The sequence below is a fragment of the Ranitomeya variabilis genome, chromosome 8 (genome assembly GCF_051348905.1).
Source record: "Ranitomeya variabilis isolate aRanVar5 chromosome 8, aRanVar5.hap1, whole genome shotgun sequence".
Classification (NCBI taxonomy): Eukaryota; Metazoa; Chordata; class Amphibia; order Anura; family Dendrobatidae; genus Ranitomeya; species Ranitomeya variabilis.
Window position 1 is genome coordinate 115678561 of NC_135239.1, and position 23439 is coordinate 115701999.

Genomic DNA, 23439 nt, shown 5'->3' on the forward strand with positions numbered 1-23439 from the left:
GCGCAGTCACAAAGCGGCACCGAGGAGTAAGTACCCTTAACTGCAGCTATTAAAAAGGCATATGTATCGGCGGTCTTTAAGGGATTAAAGTTACTTTTACTATTGAGTTTAATTAACTACCCTTTATAACTATTATGTTATAAACAAAAGGAAAGTGTGGACATATGTTTAACATTCACAGCTAAGACATTTCTCCAGCATTTTAAATGAAGATGCAACACCACTTGCTTTTAATTTGAAAACATGTTTATTCTGGGATCATAGCAGGCACTAAAATAAGTGACACCAGATAATTCTTTAGGACCATTCAGTGGTTGTTCCAACCCACTCCGATGCTTGAGCAGTCGGAGCAGCAGACCAATCATCCGTGCTAGCTGGCTGTGAACTCCAGTCTTCCGCTACAAATAAGAATTGAAGACTTTAGTATTTTATATACTTGCTGCACATTTTTATTTATTTTGAACATTTTATTTATAAATCAAAACAATGTCTTAAATGAACTTTAGAGCTGTTATTTCTCAAGGATTTTGTCATCAAGGTTCCTAAAACGCTTATTTAGGAGACATACACATTGCAATAATTCATTAACATGTACAATTAAACCTGGTATGAGTCTGTCAGAAACTATGCTAGACAACAAGACTGGTCACTAGCAAGAGTCATGAACATATACCCAACAAGAAGTGCACACACAATGTGCATGTCGTCCTCTTCACACACATTGTGGGACCAGAGCTTAGCCCATATATACATTGACTCATGTGGCTCTTAAACACAAATATCTGTCTCTGGACAAATAAAGTACCTGATCTACTGGATGAAGTGGTAAACTGACTGCTTAGTTAAGCAGCATTTTTCATAAGTGCTTTCAATAAAGAAATGAAAGAAATATATAATGACTAGGATTACACTGTGTATACAAATATCAAAAGACTGACCGTCACTTCCTCAACAGAAAAGAGGTGTGTATAGGTGCTTACTAAGAGTTAGCCATATCCATACATAACCAATAACTAATTTGCTTCACTGCAAATAGTCTTAAGGGTTGCAAAAAAAAAAGTGCTAAAAAATAAAAACAACAAAAAAAACCCCACACATCAACTGCAAAAGATTTAGGCTGTGTGCACATGCTGCTTTTTTTCGCTATAAAAACGCATAAAAAAGGCATACATATGCATCTCATCATTTAGAATGCATTTCGCAATTTTTGTACCTATGTTGGGTTTTTACCGCGAAAAAACGCATTGCGGTAAAAAATGCAGCATGTTCATTAATTTTGCGGATTTCCCACTATATTATTGCATTTGGAACCTCCGGAAAAATCTGCAACAAAAAAAGCAAGAAAAACGCGCAAACAAAAAGAAAAACACATGCGGATTTCTTGCAGAAAATGTCCGGTTTTGTTCAGGAAATTTCTGCAAGAAATCCTGACGTGTGCACATAGCCTAAACGTGCAGTGACCAGGAACCCATTATCCTCCAAAGCTGTCATATCCCAGAACTGCAACCTCTGGAGAGCCCATAAGTATGAGACGTTTAGTGATGAAGACATGGCCAAGGTAAGGAAGGCTGAAACCTGACCACCACCGAGCATTACACAGAAGTTGAAACATCAAGACTGGGCCAAGAAATATCTGAAGATTTGTCAAAGGTTTTCAGGACTGATGAGTGTCTGTTAAAGACTAGTGGAGTAACAGGTAAAGATGTCACCTTCAACTCAGATGCAAGGTGGAGGTGCGGTACTGCTATGTGCTGGTATTAATGAGCTAGTTGGTTGATTGACTCAAAAAAAAAAAACCTCCCAAACCGACTGCCAGTTTTTAGAAGACGTGTTCAAGCTGTGGAACAGGGGGGAAAAGGCTGCATCTTTCATGAAAAGTAAGATTTTTATGCAGAACAATGCTCCATCGCATGCGTCAGTCTCCACTGCTCTGCTGTCAGTTAAGGCCTTAAAGATGAAACAATGACATATTTCCTCCCTCACCTGAACTAAACCCTATTGAGACCTTGTGGGCACTTCTTAAAAACGGGAGATTAATGTTAATGGAAAAACAGTACACCTGAACAGTGTCTGAGGCTGTGGTTGGTGCAGCCAAAATCAACAGATAAGAAACTGACAGGATCCATGGAAGGAAGGTTGTTAGCGAAAATTAGAGTGACTATATTAGTCACGGATTGTTTTTCTTTAAAAGTCAGTAATGTATTTTGTACACTGAAATGTTTGGTTATTATTCTCACTTTAGCAGATATTGAGATGGGGAAAAATATATCATTTCCATTTAATCCCTTCACGACCTATGACGTATTGGTAAGTCATAAGTCGAATCCCGGCCAGAGCCCACATCTCTCACATGACAGCAGATTTGATCAGCTGTCGGTGGAATCGCAATCCACCTGTGGCTGTTGACATGTCAACTTGTGATGAGCGAATATACTCACTGCTCGGGTTTGCCCGAGCACGCTGTGGTGGTCTCCGAGTATTTGTGACTGCTCGGAGATTTAGTTTTTGTTGACACAGCTGCATGATTTACAGCTGCTAGACAGCTTGATCACATGTGGAGATTCCCTAGCAACCAGGCAACCCCCACATATACTCAGGCTGGCTAGCAGCCGTAAATCAGGCAGCTGCGACAGAAACTGAGCAGTCACAAATACTCGGAGACCACCTGAGCGTGCTCGGGAAAACAACAAGCAACAAGTATACTCGCACATCACTAATGTCAACTCCTTTATGACCTATGACATACAATGCCGCATCTTTGCCCATGACAGCTGATTTGATAGCGATCCACATGCGTTTGTTAACATGTTAAATACTGCTGTCAATCTCCGTCACACCCTGCCCATCAGCGTCCCTGTCACATGATCTTAGGGCGCCGATGGGTTGGCATGATAAGCCGGGGGTCTGCAGAGGACCCCTGTGGTAGTCACTGCAGATGTCCTATACAGTCAGCTGATTTTGCGCATATATAACTGCAGCTTGTCCTGTTGCTTGTTTACATGCCCCATTATCTTTATATGTAAATACATCCAAAAAAATGGAAGCAGCACACCACAGTAGAGTCAATCCACGTGCAGTTTAATTGCCCATATGGCCAATTAAACTGCACGTGGATTGATTCTACTATGGTGTGCTGCTTCCATTTTTTAGATATATTTACTAGAATTGGTATATGCCTGGGAAGCTTTTACACCCGATGGATATTTTTTGTGCTGCTTTTTCACTTTTTTTCTATATGTAAATACAGTTAAAACCACTGATTGCAGAATGTACTTAAACTAAGGCTATGTTACGTCCTATAGTGATCATTAAGACCGATTCCCGCAGCAATCCGTTGGCAAACCGTTGTGCAAACTTTAGTCTGTTTTTTCTCTCTGCTGGCTCCGTTAATTAGCCATCCGTTTCTGTTTTTTTGCTTATGGACCAGATACTAGATCCAGTAAGCAAAAAAAAACAAAAAACGGATCAGTTACAATTTAAACAAATGGATAGTTAATAGATCCGTTTTCTATAAACTTTAATGTTCAAAAGACAGGACCAGCCGAAATCAGTTAGTTAAAACTGACTAAAAAGTTGTGTCTGCACAACATTTTTGCCAAAAGGATTGCTGCTGGATCCATTCTAACTGATCACTACTGGACATGTGAACATAGCCTTAGGCTACGCTCACATGTCCAGTAATAATCCATTTAAATTAATCCATTAAATAGCCCCCCCATTTTAAAGCATCTGTTTTTGCTTACTGGACCAGTTTCAAATGGGTGAATACTTTTGTCCAGCAGTATATGTTTCCCCCCTCCAGTAAGCAAACAGCTACTTTTCAAATGATGGCTAGTTCAAGGGAACCTGTCACCCCCAAAATCGAGGGTGAGGTAAGCCCACCAGCATCAGGGGTTTATCTACAACATTCTGGAATGCTGTACATACGCCCCAATGTATCCTAAAAGATGAGAAAAAGAGGTTATATTATACTCACCCAGGGGCGTTCCCGCTGCTGGTCCGGTCCGATGGGCGTCGTGGTCCAGTACAGGGTCCTGTTGAGGGCAGAGCAAAGTACTGCAGTGCGCAGGGCCTCTGACCTTTCCCGGCGCCTGCGCACTGCAGTACTTTGCTCTGCCCTCAACAGGGCAGACAAAGTACGCCTGCGCTGATGCCGCAGCGTGAAGACCAGAACAGGACGTCATCTGATGAAGATAGGAGGCCCCAGACCGGACCACGACGCCCATCGGATCGGACCGCTCGCGTGAGTATAATCTAATCTCTTTTTCTCATCTTTTAGGAAACATCGGGGGGCTTATCTACAGCATTCCAGAATGCTGTAGATAAGCCCCTGATGCCAGTGGGCTTAGCTTACTGTCGATTTTGGGGGCGACAAGTTAGATTATACTCACCCAGTGGTGGTCCGAGTCCAATGGGCGTCGCAGGTCTGGCGCCTCCCATCTTCATACGATGTCTTCTTTGCTTCCTGCCGCGGCTCCTGCGCAGGCGTACTTTATCTGCCCTGTTGAGAGCAGAGTAAAGTACAGCAGTGCGAAGGTGCCGGGAAAGGTCCGAGAGGCCCGGCGCCAGCGCATTGCAGTACTTTACGCTGCCCTCAACAGGGCAGATAAATAAGTCTGCGCAGGAGCCGCGACAGGAAGCAAAGAAGAGGACGTCATCATAAAAAGATGGGAGACGCCGGACCTGCGACGCCCATCGGACCCCCCTCTCCCAGATGAGTATAATCTAACTTGTTTTACTTATCTTTCAGGTTACATCGGGGGCTTATCGACAGCATTACAGAATGCTGTAGAGAAGCCCCTAATGGCGGTGGCCGCAGTTTATAGCCCCAAAATTAGGTGACATTCCCTTTAACATACTCATTTCCTATGGACTTGTTGGCAAAAATACATGCAATTAATTGTTTTTATTTTTAGCTGGACCAAAAAAAAAAAAAAAAAAAAAGGTTTTTTTAATGGAGCATAGCTATAAATTACAAAACAACAAAGTCGAGCAAACAGCGTTTCACGTGCATTGTAAAGAGGACCCAAGTTCGGATCTATTATGTCAACATTTTATTCTAAAATTGATTTTTATATTTAAATTTCCTACCTGGAACTTTGGGCACTGCTGGGAGTTCAGGACGATCTAGGTTAGAATATTAGAAGTAGATTTAACATCATGAAACATTTTAGGGCAATTTTTAAAAACAAAACAGCTACATACCAGCAAACTGTTGAATGGGCACTGAAGGAACCTGAACTCCCTCTGACCAGTCTGCAACTTCAGTTGTATTGAATTCTGCGACAGGTGCAGTCCATTCACCCTGGTATTCCTCCTTTGTGGTAGCCTTCTCAGCAGCAGCTTGCTCCTCTTTCTCAATCTAAAATTAAAAAAATATATTTGCAAAACTAAGCATCAGCAAACTCTTGAAGACCAGACAAAATTCAATTTACAAATGAATCACACTGGGTTACAGACCTTGTGCCAAAACCCCCAGATGTCTGCTACAACTACCATGGTCTAACAAAACAGGCAAAAGAGTTTCTGAATATGCTTTGTCTATCAAATATCCAGTTCAAAACTTAGAACAATCTTCATTTAGATGTTGAAAGTTGATCAATTGCAGGAACTCACGTCAATATATCTTAACGCCATACCGTCGAAGCTGGTTTTCACCTTCCCGATAGTGACACGTTAGAACTGAAAAATGGGGCTGTGTGCGATAGTAACTTTGTAATGCTTCTTTGACCCAGCAAGAGTGAGTTTTTCGTTAACGTAAGTAGTGGTAAACAAAGATGGCTAAATTTGCATTTACTAAACTGAAATTTGATGCCCTTATTACTTAGGTCCAGCACACAAAATCGCTAATAACTAACATTTCCTACCTGTCTAGTTTCTATCTGCTTGTATGCGGTCTGATACTGTGTAATCACTGGGCAGGCAGCTATAGCAGCCTGGAGCAGGCAACACTCCCAATATCAGATGGTATCAGGGGGCTGGCTACACCCCTAATGTATGATGTTACGTCTCATAAGGGAGGGGGAGCAGCCGCAGCACAACACAATTACAGCTAGTGAGGATGGGAAACTGCACTCTTCATGTTATTTTAATACCTTATGAAAGTATGGCCATTACAATGTTTTTATCTCACTGGAGTACCCTTTAAAACAAAGTGGAAACAAAAAATAAAAATATGTAGTATTTTCCACAAAAATATTACTTTAACCCAGGGGTAGGGAAAAAAAAGCCCAATATGACCTTTTCTGCATCCCCCAGCAGAATCCCAGGAGCAAGTGCTCGGGCTGGCAGCCGCACTCGTAAGCACTGAAGGATTCCTTCACTGGCCAGCATACTTGGTGGGCAGGGGTTAGTATGACGCACCCCAGCTCCTCCCAGTGATGTATATACGGCAGTCCCAGCATCTCCTGTGTGATGAATATGCTTTACAAAATGTATCACAAAGTTACGCTCTAGACTGGCAAATATGGAAAAGCAGCTGTGAGAAGCAACATACTCAATATCACCTAACTTCAAAGCCGCACCAAAGAGAAGCACCTCCAGCAATCACGTAAGGGGCGAGTTCATTGTTTCATGAAAGGGTAATTTGCAAGTTGATAATTTTGTGTAGCGACCGAATGATGGTAGAAATTTCAAATTGGCCCATGGCAGAAAAATGGTTCCCCGGCCCTGCTTTAGCGCCAAATTCTCTTATTTTCACAATAGTAGCAGTAAAAATAGGAGAAATTGCACAACAAATTGGGCGGTCCAGAGCACAATGATAAACCATACATGGTCACATACTACTGTTTGGGCACACGGAAAGGAAGGAGAGACGTTTGACTTTTGGCTGAAATAGATTGCAGATGTCATGCCACTTTTGAAGAGCCTCCAACATGCCAAAACAGCAGAAACCCCCACAAGTAACTATTTTGGAAACACCATTCAAGGAAATCTAGGGATGTAGGGAGCATTTTTAAAGGGATTGTCAGCACAGAATGACCATTCAAACTCACTACAGGCATTCGGTACATGGTGGCGCAGTTAAACATTTAGCGTATGTGCACAGGGACTCCGTTTGAAGAGTTATTCTGTGCTGACAGAGTTCCATTATTTTGTGAGAGATCAGCACCATTTCGTTTCTCTCGTCAGGAAATTCGAAGCGCAAAATACATGCACTTTTGGTGCAGATTTGTCCCCACTCATTAGTATGAGTGTGATCGGCAGCAAAAACACTTAAAGTATCGACATGCTGCAGATCTAAATCTGCAAGTCAAAAATAAGCAACTTCAGGATTCTCATTCACTTTGCTAGCATCAGGAAATCGTTCATGTTTTGAGACAAAACTCCGCACACGTTGCTTCCCCCCCCCCACACACACAGCCTTAAATACAACTTTCCACCTGCTTCTCTTCGAACATTTCATCCTTTTGGCTGGCTCTTTAAAGCCAGACCCATCAGAGGAGGGCAGAAGGGAGATTGATGGAACACAAGCAGGTGGGAGGTTTAGGTCCTGCCAAGTACCCACTAGCTGTGGTGGTAACTTGCACACTCATTCTGTGCTGACCAAATCTCATTATGCCTTAGTTGACTAAGAACTATTTTCATTGGGTTGTTGAAAATGAATATACATTTTTTTTCCATTAAAATGTTAATTTGGCTTCAAGTATTAACATTTTAAAAAGGACCAATAAGAGAAAACATTCCATAGCTCAGAAGGGAAGGAGCGCCATGCTGGAGTTCAGATTTTCCTGGAATGGATTTTTGCAGAGTGGGGGCTTGTCATTTTGGAAGAAGACCTCATAAGTGACCACATTTTACAAACTAAACCCCTCCATAAATTCATCTAGGGGAAGCTTGGACTTGCCTACAGGAGAATCCTCCTGTGGGCCCCTGTGCAAGTGCGAGTCTCCACCCTCTTCTATGAACAGTTCTTGGCACAATATACTTGAATTACTATGTGTAAAAAGGCAGCATCTTATTTAATTCATGGTTATATACATTTGTGATTGAGGATAATGTCACATTTGCCATGTAGCTGAAAGGTGTGGCCCTGGCGTTGGCAATTGGTGGGCCCTTAGCAAGAGAAAACTTCAAAATTCCAAAGAAATTTGTTCCTTTTGAAGGTTGAGCACACAGATAACCCATGAGGTCAGAAACTGGGCACACAGCAGGGCTCCGAAGAGAAGGGGCGCTATAACTTATGGAGAGCGATTTTGACTAATTTAAAGGATTTAAATAGGGGCTAGACTCCCAATATAAATTAGGTATTTTAAATGCTATTTTGGGGGGTGACAGACTCCCTTTAACATTCTAGTGCAAGTCCAGCTTATACACCGGAAGTACCCATAGAACCAAACATATGGCGTAACTACTGTAAGTATCTGCAAATTGTTACTGCTCTGAATTTGGAAATTGACTACTACTGCGTAGCGTTTACATTATATAGTACAAAAAATATATATCCATACTATTAGAAACAGGAACAAGACATCAGTCAAAAGCCACAAAATAAACACTTATTGTAAGTGTACAGAGCAATAGTGTTAGTTGTAAATGCTTTCACTCAATAAAACTACTAATATTTAACTTGCACATTATATACCGACCTCTTCTGGATCACGGTAGAAATAAAGATCAGGCATGACCTCCCATGCGTGCTCGCGGGATATTGTGCCTCTCATACGAAGAACTTCACGGGCCAACATCCACCACATGAGGCCAACTGAATGAGCCCCCTGGAAAAAAAACAAAACAATTAAGTGCTTTGTCAAATAGGAAGATTTATTTAAAAGGTAATCTCACCACATTTGACCTATCTAAACAGACTGCTGAAAAACAGTCCTACTGGTATGCTTCATATCAGATGGCTTGTTGTAAATCATCTTGTATCACTATATAAATGACCTCTTCCAGGCTGTGAGGAGGACGCTGCCTGGAGTCATCTGACTCTGCCCCAGAGATTATTATACATGAAGGGGAGTTATCAGTGAGACAACTTAGAGTATGTGCAAACGCTCAGGAATTGGCAGCACTTTGGGCTCTGCACACGTCAGCTGCGTCCAAAGCACGGTCGGCTATTGAATGCAGGTGAATCCGCTTGTGTTCACTGAACCGTGAAGATTCACAGCATCCAATACACGCCATGGGTGAAATTTCTCTTGTGGAGGCTTGCACCTCCATAAGACAAATTGATATGCTGCTGTCTGGGAAGACGTGCCGCATGTCCGTCTCCGTGGGAGTCTCTGGATGCATGGTTGACACGGGAGTTCTTGAAATCTCATCCACTATGCTGTAACTTCTGGATGCTGCACATACCCTAATAGAACCGGAGAAGTGAACCTTGTGTTCTTGCAAACATTTTTGCTTCTCCTTGTCCTCTGCTGTGTGAGCAGTGCTCCTGGCATTGAGTACCGAGTGTCAGCATTAGCACACCCCCTGACGAAGGCTACGTGCCGAAACACCTGTCAGGATCGGGCACCAGTCCAGCAGGAGGAGAGGTCAACAGGTACTAAGCTATACCTATATTTATATATCTGCTGAACACTTCTATCTACATATGTATGTGTATACCTAGCCTTTGACTCTGTGGATATTTGGTGCATCTGGCTTAGTAAAAATTATGGACATGTATTTCCTTACCTTATCTATATATTAGATGCACCTTTTTAATCAATTGTCTATTTAGTCATCTCTTCCTGCTGTATTGTCACCTTCTGTTTGCTCACTGTGCCTATACGTGATCAACATCTTTTACATTTTGTGTATTACACCAAAAAAAGTTGTTATTTGTTATCATTTTGGGACACAATTTATTTTGTGAATAGGTTGTTTTGAAAGAAGGAATATAAACCAGCTCACCTGTGATGCATAAACCAATCCTCGGGAGCACGGACCCGCTGTGTTCAGGCGTATCGAGTCCAAAAAAGAAAAGAATGTCCAGCTTCACCGAATCCGTAAAAGAGTTTTCTTTATTCACATACTATTAAGCATAGAGGATACAGACTTCAGCACAAGCCATATGGGTAAGAATCTCAACGCATTTCTGGAGACTAAGCTCCCTTAATCATGACATGATTGTCATGATTAAGGGAGCTTAGTCTCCAGAAACGCGTTGAGATTCTTACCCATATGGCTTGTGCTGAAGTCTGTATCCTCTATGCTTAATAGTATGTGAATAAAGAAAACTCTTTTTTACGGATTCGGTGAAGCTGGACATTCTTTTCTTTAATAGGTTGTTTTACCTAATAAGTGCTATGATTGCAGTACTTAGGGGGCTAAAATGCCAGGAGCAGTGATCCTGGCATTAGCTGACAACTGGCAGCGATCGCACACGAACAGCCTCTGTGTGCGCAAAATCGCCATGATTTATCCATACGTCCAAGGTCGTTATGTACCAGACAACCTGGATATATATGAATACGTATGGTCATAAAGGGGTTAAAATTTAATAAGGGTCTGGATTGTTTTCTTGATAAATATTACAGATTGTGGGCCCTAGATTATGTGATGGGCCATTGATCAGATTGCCATATGTGGAGTCGGGAAGGAATGTTCTCCATGAAGAGGTTGTGCAACCCCAAAATCCAAATTATTTTTTTAAAGGGAATCTGTCAGCAGGATTGTGCTCAGTAACCTACAGACAGTGTCAGGTTGGCGCTGTTATACTGATTAAAATGATACCTTGGTTGATGAAATCCGTCTTGTGGTTGTTTAATCTTTAATTTCAGCTAATGATATGCTCGTGCTCCGGGGCAGCCTGTGGAGGGGGGGGGGGGGGTTCTTAATGTGGTGCTCTAATTAGGTATTCACCAGTATTATATATCACCTGCAGCAGGTAGGCGGCGGTACCTGTGCTGTAGCATGATCGCATGTGTAATGTGCAGTTCATTCTTTTATATCAGGCTATAAATTCAGTAAAAAAAAAAATAATAATTGTGTCTGAAAACTGCGCCAGCACAGTACTACCCATCAGCGATCCGATAACTGCTACTGCACAGGCGACACCATCTTGCCAGAGAGAAAAAAAGGAATTGAAACAACTCCAAGATGGTGACTGCGCAGTAGCAGCAACTGCTGAGAGGCCACTGTGCAGGAACCATCTTGCTAGAGAAAAAAAAAAAATCCTGTTTCAAGATGGCGCTGGCCACGCGATAATTTATATCATGATATAAAAGAATGAACTGCACATTATAATAATTATGCGGACGGGAGCGATGGGCCCAGCAGGGCTTAATGATAAAATAGACATGTCTATATTTTTATAAATGATATCAACTTCAGAAGGTGGAGATAGCCTGGTTAATGGTCCCAAATAGAACAAGTGAGCACGAGACCGTGGGGTTAAGTTATAGTGAGATGGTAAGATAAGAGTATAGTAAAGAATTTATAATGCAAACGTAAAACCACCCCCGCACCAGGACCTTTATCTTGGACTATTAATAGGTATAGTTTTTTCTGGTAACATCAGGTCGGACTCTTTGGGTGGGAACATGAAGGGTTAACCTACATAATCATAGCCTCCCCATGAGACCATTAGTAAATGATAAGAGAGCGCTTAGATAGTAGTAATGTAACGATAATAGTAGTAATGTAATGATTCATGCCTATGGTGAGTGTTTTGTTTTTAACCCCTTCACGACCTTTGACGCATACGCTGCGTCATGAAAGTCGGTGCCAATGCGACCTATGACGCAGCGTATGCGTCATGGAATGATCGCGTCCCTGCAGATCGGGTGAAGGGGTTAACTCTCATTTTACCCGATCTGCAGAGACAGGGGGAGTGGTGCTTCAGCCCAGGAGGGGGTGGCTTCACCCCCCCCCGTGGCTACGATCGCTCTGATTGGCTGTTGAAAGTGAAACTGCCAATCAGAGCGATTTGTAATATTTCACCTAAAAAACAGGTGAAATATTACAATCCAGCCATGGCCGATGCTGCAATATCATCGGCCATGGCTGGAAAACCTGAAGTGACCCCCCCCCACCCCACCGATCGCCCCCCCAGTGCTCCGTTATGGGGTCCGGTCCCCTCCGTCCGCCTGCCGGCTCCCCCGTCCTCCTGTCCGCTCCCCCCTGTGGTCCGATCACCCCCCCTGTGCTCCGATCCACCCCCCCACCACCCCTTCATACTTACCGATCCTCCCGGTGTCCGGACGTCTCCTCGCTGGGCGCCGCCATCTTGGAAAATGGCGGGCGCATGCTCAGTGCGCCCGCCGAATCTGCCAGCCGGCAGATTCCTTACAAGTACATTTTGATCGCTGTGGTAGGTTCTATCACAGCGATCAAAATAAAAAAAATAATAAATACCCCCCCCTTTATCACCCCCATAGGTAGGGAGAATAATAAAATAAAGAAAATATTTTTTTTTTTTTTTTTCGTTTTCCACTAGGGTTAGGGTTAGAACTAGGGGTAGGGTTAGGGGTAGGGTTAGGGTTACGGGTAGGGTTAGGGTTAGAGTTATGGCATGTGCGGATTTGGCTGCGGATCCGCAGCGGATTTGGCTGCGGATCCGCAGCGGATTGGCCGCTGCGAATTCGTTGCAGTTTTCCATCAGGTTTACAGTACCATGTACACCTATGGAAAACCAAATCCGCTGTGCCCATGGTGCGGAAAATTCCGTGCAGAAACGCTGCGTTGTATTTTCTGCAGCATGTCAATTCTTTGTGCGGATTCCACAGCGTTTTACACCTGTTCCTCAATAGGAATCCGCAGGTGAAATCCACACAAAAAAAACACTGTAAATCTGCTGTAAATCTGCAGGTAAAACGCAGTGCCTTTTACCTGCAGATTTTTCAAAAATCGTGCAGAAAAATCTCACACGAATCCGCAACGTGGGCACATACCCTTAGGGTTAGGGTTGGAATTAGAGTTAGGGTACCGTCTCACAGTGGCACTTTGATCGCTACGACGGTACGATCCGTGACGTTCCAGGTATATCCATACGATATCGCTGTGTGACACGCAGCAGCGATCAGGGACCCTGCTGAGAATCGTACGTCGTAGCAGATCGTTTGGAACTTTCTTTCGTCGCTGGATCTCCCGCTGTCATCGCTGGATCGTTGTGACAGCGATCCAGCGATGCGTTCGCTTGTAACCAGGGTAAACATCGGGTTACTAAGCGCAGCGCCGCGCTTAGTAACCCGATGTTTACCGTGGTTACCAGCGTAAAAGTAAAAAAAAAAAAAAAAACGTACATACTCACATTTCGGTGTCCTTCAGGTCCCTTGCCGTCTGCTTCCCGCTCTGACTGTCTGCCGGCCGGAAAGTGAGAGCACAGCACAGCAGTGACGTCACCGCTGCGCTCTGCTCTCACTGTACGGCGGCACTCAGTCAGAGCGGGAAGCAGACGGCAAGGGACCTGAAGGACACCGAAATGTGAGTATGTACGTTTTTTTTTTTTTTTTTTAACTTTTACGCTGGTAACCACGATAAACATCGGGTTACTAAGCACGGCCCTGCGCTTAGTAACCCGATGTTTACCCTGGTTACCCAGGACCTTGGCATCGTTGGTCGCTGGAGAGCGGTCTGTGTGACAGCTCCCCAGCGACCACACAACGACTTTCCAACGATCACGGCCAGGTCGTATCGCTGGTCGTGATCGTTGGTAAATCGTTATGCGAGACGGTACCCTTAGGGTTGGAATTAGGGCTAGGGTTGGAAATAGGGTTAAGATTAGGCTTGTGGTTAGGGTTAAGGATAGGGTTAGGGTTGTGTTGGGGTTACAGTTGTGGGTAGGGTTGGGATTAGGGTTAGGATTAGGGTTGGATTTAGGGTTACGGGTATGTTGGGGTTAGGGTTGTGGTTAGGGGTGTGTTGGGGTTAGGGTTGTGATTAGGGTTATGGCTACAGTTGGGATTAGGGTTAGGGGTGTGTTGGGGTTAGTGTTGAAGTTAGAATTGAGGGGTTTCCACTGTTTAAGCACATCAGGGGTCTCCAAACGCAACATGGCGCCACCATTAATTCCAGCCAATCTTGCGTTCAAAAAGTCAAATGGTGCGCCCTCCCTTCCAAGCCCCGACGTGCGCCCAAACAGTGGTTTACCCCCACATATGGGATACCAGCGTACTCAGGACAAACTGGGCAACAACTATTGGGGTCCAATTTATCCTGCTACCCTTGTGAAAAAAAAATTGCTTGCTAAAACATCTTTTTTGAGGACAGAAAAATTATTTTTAATTTTCACGGCTCTGCGTTGTAAACTTCTGTGAAGCACTTGGGGGTTGAACGTGCTCACCACACATCTAGATAAGTTCTTTGGGGGGTCTAGTTTCCAAAATGGGGTCACTTAGGGGGGCTTTCTACTGTTTAGGCACATCAGGGGCTCTGCAAATGCAACGTGACGCCCGCAGACCATTCCATCAAAGTCTGCATTTCAAATGTCACTACTTCCCTTCCGAGCCCTGATGTGCGCCCAAACAGTGGTTTACCCCCACATATGGGGTATCAGCGTACTCAGGAGAAACTGCACAACAACTTTGGGGTCCAATTTCTCCTGTTACCCTTGGGAAAATAAAAAATTGTGGGTTAAAAAATCATTTTTGAGGAAAGAAAAATAATTTTTTATTTTCATGGCTCTGCGTTATAAACTTCTGTGAAGCACTTGGGGGTTCAAAGTGCTCACCACACATCTAGATTAGTTCCTTGGGAGGTCTAGTTTCCAAAATGGGGTCACTTGTGCGGGAGCTCCAATGTTTAGGCACACAGGGGCTCTCCAAACGCGACATGGTGTCCGCTAATGATTGAAGCTAATTTTCCATTCAAAAAGCCAAATGGCGTGCCTTCCCTTCCGAGCCCTGCCGTGCGCCCAAACAGTGGTTTACCCCCACATATGGGGTATCATCGTACTCAGGACAAACTGGACAACATTTGGGGTCCAATTTCTCCTATTATCCTTGGGAAAATAAACTCCGGGCTAAAAATCATTTTTGAGGAAAGAAAAATATTTTTTTTATTTTCATGGCTCTGCGTTATAAACTTCTGTGAAGCACCTGGGGGTTTAAAGTGCTCACTATGCATCTAGATTAGTTGCTTGGGGGGGTCTAGTTTCCAAAATGGGGTCCCTTGTAGGGGAGCTCCAATGTTTAGGCACACAGGGGCTCTCCAAACGCGACATGGTGTCCACTAACGATTGGAGCTAATTTTCCATTCAAAAAGTCAAATGGCGCGCCTTCCCTTCCGAGCCTTGCACCCAAACAGTGGTTTACCCCCACATATGAGGTATCAGCGTACTCAGGAGAAATTGCCCAACAAATTTTAGGATCCATTTTATCCTGTTGCCCATGTGAAAATGAAAAAATTGAGGCTAAAATAAATTTTGTGTGAAAAAAAAGTACTTTTTCATTTTTACGGATTAATTTGTGAAGCACCTGGGGGTTTAAAGTGCTCACTGTGCATCTAGATAAGTTCCTTGGGGGGTCTAGTTTCCAAAATGGGGTCACTTGTGGGGGAGCTCCAATGTTTAGGCACACGGGGGCTCTCCAAACGCGACATGGTGTCCGCTAAAGATTGGAGCCAATTTTTCATTCAAAAAGTCAAATGGCGCTCCTTCCCTTCCGAGCCCTGCCGTGCGCCCAAACAGTGGTTTACCCCCACATATGAGGTATCAGCGTACTCAGGACAAATTGGACAACAACATTCGTGGTCCAGTTTCTCCTTTTACCCTTGGGAAAATAAAAAAATTGTTGCGAAAAGATCATTTTTGTGACTAAAAAGTTAAATGTTCATTTTTTACTTCCATGTTGCTTCTGCTGCTGTGAAACACCTGAAGGGTTAATAAACTTCTTGAATGTGGTTTTGAGCACCTTGAGGGGTGCAGTTTTTAGAATGGTGTCACTTTTGGGTATTTTCAGCCATATAGAACCCTCAAACAGACTTCAAATGTGAGGTGGTCCCTAAAAAAAATGGTTTTGTAAATTTTGTTGTAAAAATGAGAAATCACTGGTCAAATTTTAACCCTTATAACTTCCTAGCAAAAAAAAAATTTGTTTCCAAAATTGTGCTGATGTAAAGTAGACATGTGGGAAATGTTATTTATTAACTATTTTGTGTCACATAACTCTCTGGTTTAACAGAATAAAAATTCAAAATGTGAAAATTGCAAAATTTTCAAATTTTTCGCCAAATTTCCGTTTTTTTCACAAATAAACTCAGAAATTATCGACCTAATAATAATAATCTTTATTTTTATATAGCGCTAACATATTACGCAGCGCTTTACAGTTTGTACACATTATCATCGCTGTCCCCGATGGGGCTCACAATCTAAATTCCCTATCAGTATGTCTTTGGAATGTGGGAGGAAACCGGAGTGCCCGGAGGAAACCCACGCAAACACGGAGAGAACATACAAACTCTTTGCAGATGTTGTCCAAGGTGGGATTAGAACCCAGGACTCCAGCGCTGCAAGGCTGCTGTGCTAACCACTGCGCCACCGTGCTGCCCTAAATTTACCACTAACATGAAGCCCAATATGTCACGAAAAAACAATCTCAGAACCGCAAGGATCCGTTGAAGCGTTCCTGAGTTATTACCTCATAAAGGGACACTGGTCAGAATTGCAAAAAATGGCAAGGTCATTAAGGCCAAAATAGGCTGGGTCATGAAGGGGTTAAATTAATTGTTTTTAACTATTTTTAGTGTTGTGTACTGGTGGTGGGGGATTGAGGCTGGAGGGAGGCGCACGGTGAGTGTGTCCTTCTTAAAGCGTCATTTCCTGCACACACACTGAACCCGTTGAAGCACCAGACAGGTGCGAAACGATCGTCGTTCAGCCGCCGCATAACCCTATGTGTACACCCCCGTGCCGTGTTAAAATGGACTGAATAAAGTGACCTGCATAAGAAGGTTGGTGAGTGCAGCCGTTTTTCTTCTCATCGCATAATAATCATATATGCTGCGGCATATGATAGCACGTGTAAACTAGGGGGCAGGTCATTGAGGGATCAGTTACCTGTCAGAAGCCATACAGATGCATACCTAATCAGAGCACCACATGAAGACCCCCCCCTCAAAACTGATAATAAAGATTAACCCCTTAGTGACAGAGCCAATTTGGTACTTAATGACCGAGCCAATTTTTACAATTCTGACCAGTGTCACTTTATGAGGTTATAACTCTGGAACGCTTTATCGGATCCCGCTGATTCTGAGATTGTTTTTTCGTGACATGTTGTACTTCAAGTTAGTGGTAACATTTCTTCGATATTACTTGCGATTATTTATGAAAAAAATGGAAATATGGCGAAAATTTTTAAAATTTTGCAATTTTCAAACTTTGTATTTTTATGCCCTTAAATCAGAGAGATATGTCACAAAAAATAGTTAATAAATAACATTTCTCACATGTCTACTTTACATCAGCACAATCTTGGAAACAATTTTTTTTTTTTGTTAGGGAGTTATAAGGGTTAAAAGTTGACCAGCAATTTCTCATTTTTACAACACCATGTTTTTTTTAGGGACCACATCACCTTTGAAGTGATTTTGAGGGGTCTATATGATAGAAAATAACCAAGTGTGACACCATTCTAAAAACTGCACCCCTCAAGCTGCTCAAAACCACATTCAAGAAGTTTATTAACCCTTTACGTACTTCACAGGAACTAAAACAATGTGGAAGAAAAAAAATGAACATTTAACTTTTTTTTGCCAACATTTTACTTCAGAACCATTTTTTTTAATTTTCACAAGTGTAAAAACAGAAATTTAACCACAAATTTTGTTGTGCAATTTTTCCTGAGTACGTCGATACCCCATATGTGGAGGTAAACCACTGTTTGGGCGCACCGCAGAGCTTGGAAGTGAAGGAGCACCGTTTGACTGTTTCAATGCAGAATTGGGTGGAATTGAGATCGGACGCCATGTCGCGTTTGGAGAGCCCCTAATGTGCCTAAACAGTGAAAACCCCCCACAAGTGACACCATTTTGGAAACTAGACCCCCCAAGGAACTTATCTAGATGTGTGGTGAGCACTTTGAACCAAGTGCTTCACAGAAGTTTATAACGTAGAGCCGTGAAAATAAAAAATCTCATTTTTTCTACAAAAATGATCTTTTTGCCCCCAAATTTTTATTTTCACAAGGGTAACAGGAGAAATTAGACCACAAAAGTTGTTGTGCAATTTCTCCTGAGTACGTCGATACCCCATATATGGGGGTAAACCACTGTTTGGGCGCACCGCAGAGCTTGGAAGAGAAGGAGTGTCGTTTTACTTTTTCAATGTAGAATTGGCTGGAATTGAGATCGGACGCCATGTCACGTTTGGAGAGCCGCTGATGTGCCTAAACAGAGACCCCCCACATATGACACCATTTTGGAAACTAGACCCCTTAAGGAACTTATCTAGATGTGTGGTGAGCACTTTAAACCCCCAGGTGCTTCACAGAAATTTATAACGTAGAGCCGTGAAAAAAAAAAAAAAAAAAAAAAATCGCATTTTTTCTACAAAAATGATCTTTTTGCCTCCAAATTTTTATTTTACCAAGGGTAACAGGAGAAAATGGACCCCAGAAGCTGTTGTACAATTTGTCTTGAGTACGCCGACACCCCATATGTGGGGGTAAACCACTGTTTGGGCGCATGGCTGAGCTCGGAAGCAAAGGAGCGCCATTTGACTTTTCAATGCAAAATTGACTGGAATTGAGATCGGACGCCATGGCGCGTTTGGAGAGCCCCTGATGTGCCTAAACAGTAGAAACCCCCCAAAAGTGACCCCATTTTGGAAACTAGACCCCCCATGGAACTTATCTAGATGTGTAGTGAGAACTTTGAATGCCCAAGTGCATCACAGAAGTTTATAATGCAGTCGTGAAAATAAAAAATACATATTTTTTAACAATAAAGATTTTTTAGCCACCAAGTTTTTATTTTCACAAGGGTAACAAGAGAAATTGGACCCCAAAAGTTGTTGTCCAATTTGTCCTGAGTATGCTGGTACCCCATATGTGGGGGTTAATCACTGTTTGGGTGCACGGCAGAGCTCGGAAGGGAAGGAGCGCCATTTTGGAATGCAGACTTTGATAGAATTGTCTGCGGGCGTTATGTTGCGTTTGCAGACCCCTAATGTACCTAAACAGTAGAAACCCCCACAAGTGACCAAATTTTGGAAACTAGACCCCCTAAGGAACTTATCTAGATATGTGGTGAGAACTTTGAATGCCCAAGTGCTTCACAGAAGTTTATAATGCAGAGTAGTGAAAATAAAAAAATATTTTTTTTTCCAACAAAAAAGATTTTTAGCCCCCAAGTTTTTATTTTCACAAGGGTAACAGGAGAAATTGGACCCCAAAAGTTGTTGTCCAATTTATCCCGAGTACGCTGATGCCCCATATGTGGGGGTAAACCACTGTTTGGACGCACGGCAGAGCTCAGAAGGGAGGGAGTACCATTTGACTTTTTTAGCGCAAAATTGGCTGTCGTGTTTGGAGACCCCCTGATGTACCTAAACAGTGGAAACCCCCCAATTCTTACTCCAACCCTAACCCCAACACACCCCTAACCCTAATCTCAACCCTAACCATAACCCTAATCAAAACCCTAAATCCAACACGCCCCTAACCCTAATCCCAACCCTAACCCTAATCCCAACCCTAATCCCAAACGTAACACTAATCCCAACCCTAATCCAAACCCTAACCCTAATCCCAACTCTAACCCTAACTTTAGCCCCAACCCTAACCATAACTTTAGCCCCCGTCGTCACAAAAAAAGTTCAATGTAACACCTTTTTTTTGTACGTCGCGTCCGCCATTTCCACGCATGCGTGGCCGTAACTCTGCCCCCTCCTCCCCAGGACATAGACTGGGCAGCGGATGCGTTGAAAAACTGCATCCGCTGCCCACGTTGTGCACAATTTTCACAACGTGCGTCGGTACATCGGGCCGACGCATTGCGACCGCCCCGTACCGACGCAAGTGTGAAAGAAGCCTAAGGCTACTTTCACACTAGCGTCGTACTCGGCCCATCGCAGTGTGTCGGGCCGACGTACCGACGCTAGCGTTGTAAGCGCCGCACAACGGGTGCAGCGGATGCTGTTTTTTCAACGCATCCGCTGCCCCATTGTGAGGTGCGGGGAGGCGGGGGCGGAGTTCCGGCCACGCATGCGCGGTCGGAAATGGCGGACATGTCGCACAAAAAAGTTACATGTAGTTTTTTGTGTCGACGGTCCGCCAAAGCACGACGCATCCGTCGCACGACGGATGCGACATGTGGCAATCCGTCGCAATGCGTCGCTAATGCAAGCCAATGGAGAAAAAACGCATCCTGCAAGCACTTTTGCAGGATGCGTTTTTTCTCCAACGACGCATTGCGACGGAAGCCAAAAAACGCTAGTGTGAAAGTAGCCTAACCCTAACCCTAACTCTAACCCTAACCCTAACCCTAACCCTAACCCTAACTCTAACCCTAACTCTAACTCTAACCCTAACCCTAACTCTAACCCTAACTCTAACCCTAACTCTAACCCTAACTCTAACCCTAACTCTAACCCTAACTCTAACCCTAACTCTAACCCTAACTCTAACCCTAACTCTAACCCTAACTCTAACCCTAACTCTAACCCTAACTCTAACCCTAACTCTAACCCTAACTCTAACCCTAACTCTAACCCTAACTCTAACCCTAACTCTAACCCTAACTCTAACCCTAACTCTAACCCTAACTCTAACCCTAACTCTAACCCTAACTCTAACCCTAACTCTAACCCTAACTCTAACCCTAACTCTAACCCTAACTCTAACCCTAACTCTAACCCTAACCCTAACCCTAACCCTAACTCTAACCCTAACTCTAACCCTAACTCTAACCCTAACCCTAACTCTAACCCTAACTCTAACCCTAACTCTAACCCTAACTCTAACCCTAACTCTAACCCTAACTCTAACCCTAACTCTAACCCTAACCCTAACTCTAACCCTAACTCTAACCCTAACTCTAACCCTAACTCTAACCCTAACTCTAACCCTAACTCTAACCCTAACTCTAACCCTAACTCTAACCCTAACTCTAACCCTAACTCTAACCCTAACTCTAACCCTAACTCTAACCCTAACTCTAACCCTAACTCTAACCCTAACTCTAACCCTAACTCTAACCCTAACTCTAACCCTAACTCTAACCCTAACTCTAACCCTAACTCTAACCCTAACTCTAACCCTAACTCTAACCCTAACTCTAACCCTAACTCTAACCCTAACTCTAACCCTAACTCTAACCCTAACTCTAACCCTAACTCTAACCCTAACTCTAACCCTAACTCTAACCCTAACTCTAACCCTAACTCTAACCCTAACTCTAACCCTAACTCTAACCCTAACTCTAACCCTAACTCTAACCCTAACCCTAACCCTAACCCTAACTCTAACCCTAACTCTAACCCTAACTCTAACCCTAACCCTAACTCTAACCCTAACTCTAACCCTAACTCTAACCCTAACTCTAACCCTAACTCTAACCCTAACTCTAACCCTAACTCTAACCCTAACCCTAACTCTAACCCTAACTCTAACCCTAACTCTAACCCTAACTCTAACCCTAACTCTAACCCTAACTCTAACCCTAACTCTAACCCTAACTCTAATTTTAGCCCCAACTTGTCTTCTCCTGCCGGCCGGCAGATGGCAGCAGATGGCGGGCGCACTGCGCATGCGCCCGCCATGATGAAAAAGCCGGCTGGCAGGAGAAGACAGAAGAGGACCCAGGGACCCCGGGTGAGTATGATAGGGTCCCCGAATCCCCCTATTTCTCTGTCCTCTGATGTGCGATCACATCAGAGGACAGAGAAATAACTGATCGCTTTTTTTTTTTTTTTGCGGTCGCCGGTAAACTGTTAATTACCGGCGATCGCAAAGCAGGGGTCGGTGCAAACCGACCCCGATCATGTTCTTTGGGGTCTCGGCTACCCCCGGCAGCCGAGACCCCAAAGATCTTCCGGGTGCCGGGCGGCGGGCGCACTGCGCCCGCCATTTTTTCCCGGAAAAAAGATGGCGGCGCCCATGGGGAGACACGAGGAGCACCGGGGGAGGTAGGTGAGTATTGGGGGGCTATTGGGGGCCATCGGGGACCACATTTCTCTGTCCTCCGATGTGCGATCACATCGGAGGACAGAGAAATTAAACGGCAAATCGCGTTTTTTTTTTTTTTTGCGACCGCCGGTAAACGGTTAATTACCGGCGATCGCAACTCGGGGGTCGGTAAAAACCCCCCGAATCATGTTCTCTGGGGTCTCGGCTACCCTCGGCAACCGAGACCCCAGAGAAAATCCGACTCTGGGGGGCGCTATTCACTTTTTCCACAGCGCCGTTAATTAACGGCGCTGTGGATTAAGTACCCTTAGCGGCCGCCGTTAAAAGGCGTATCGGCGGTCGTTAAGGGGTTAAATGACAACCACAAGACGGATTTCATCAACCAAGGTATCATTGTAATCAGTATAACGGCGCCAACCTGACACTGTAGGTTACTGAGCACAATCCTTCTGACAGGTTCCCTTTAAGCTAATCTGTGCTGTATATTGATATAAAACACCCCAATACATTTTGTTTTTGCTTCTGCCTTTCCTCCTTTCACTTCATTCTCTGCATCCACTTTGTTGACAGCTCTGTGCTTTATCTAACCTCACAGCCAGAGCCGTCGGACCCACCCACCCCACTTCGGACCTGTCAGCACTCCAGTATTGGAAAGAACAGAGCAGTATTTTGTGGAAAGCAGCACACTCACAGCACTCCACAGTGGGGATAAAAGCTTCACATGTCCCCACACTAGGCCTGGCATGACTACTGTGAAGAGTCTATAGTAATGTGTGAGTATCTACACAAGTTCTGCAGCAGCTGTAGTGTCCGTCTATAGTGATCAATATCTACATATATACCTCAGTTCCTGTAGAGCCTCAGTCTATAGCGATTTGTGTATATGGATCGAATGAGGAGAGCTGCTCACATGTCTAATACTTCAGACACCATGCAGAGTGCTGACAGGGAGTATATTACAGTCAGCATTCTGCATCCGAGGTACACACACATTCTACAGAAAGCCTGGAAAATCTTTTTAATTTGGGGCAATCAGCATCTGCCCCATGGGGTTTTTGCCTTCATCTGGATCAACATGTTAGCCTATAGGTTAACTCGACGAACTTAGCCTACGTTCAAATTTGCGTTGTGCGCCGCAGCGTCGGCGACGCAACGCACAACGCAAACAAAAACACAGCAAAACGCTGCGTTTTGCGACACATGCGTTTTTTTTTTGTTGATTTTGGACGCAGCAAAAAATCAACTTGCTGCGTCCTCTGCGCCCGGACGCGTGCGCCGCAGTGACGCATGCGTCGCAAAACGCAAGTGCAACGCATGTCCATGCGCCCCCATGTTAAATATAGGGGCGCATGACGCATGCGGCGACGCTGCGGCGCAGACCGCAAATGTGAACGTAGACTTAAGTCTTCCTTCAGCATACCATCTGAAGAGATAGTTTTAG

At 44.0% G+C, this 23439-nt stretch overlaps 1 protein-coding gene across 1 annotated transcript in view; it reads right to left on the reverse strand.

Moving 5' to 3' along the window:
- Positions 1–228: 228 nt before the first annotated feature.
- The window catches only part of LOC143788940 (small ribosomal subunit protein uS2), a 50646-nt gene continuing 27435 nt past the window's right edge, over positions 229–23439 (reverse strand). Inside the window, exons 5-8 of the mRNA XM_077278913.1 lie at positions 8589–8717; positions 5206–5362; positions 5092–5127; positions 229–398 (exon numbers count right to left, since the gene is read on the reverse strand). Coding sequence (XP_077135028.1) covers positions 298–398; positions 5092–5127; positions 5206–5362; positions 8589–8717 — 423 coding nt within the window. The 3' untranslated portion in view covers positions 229–297. The remainder of the gene's footprint in view (positions 399–5091; positions 5128–5205; positions 5363–8588; positions 8718–23439) is intronic.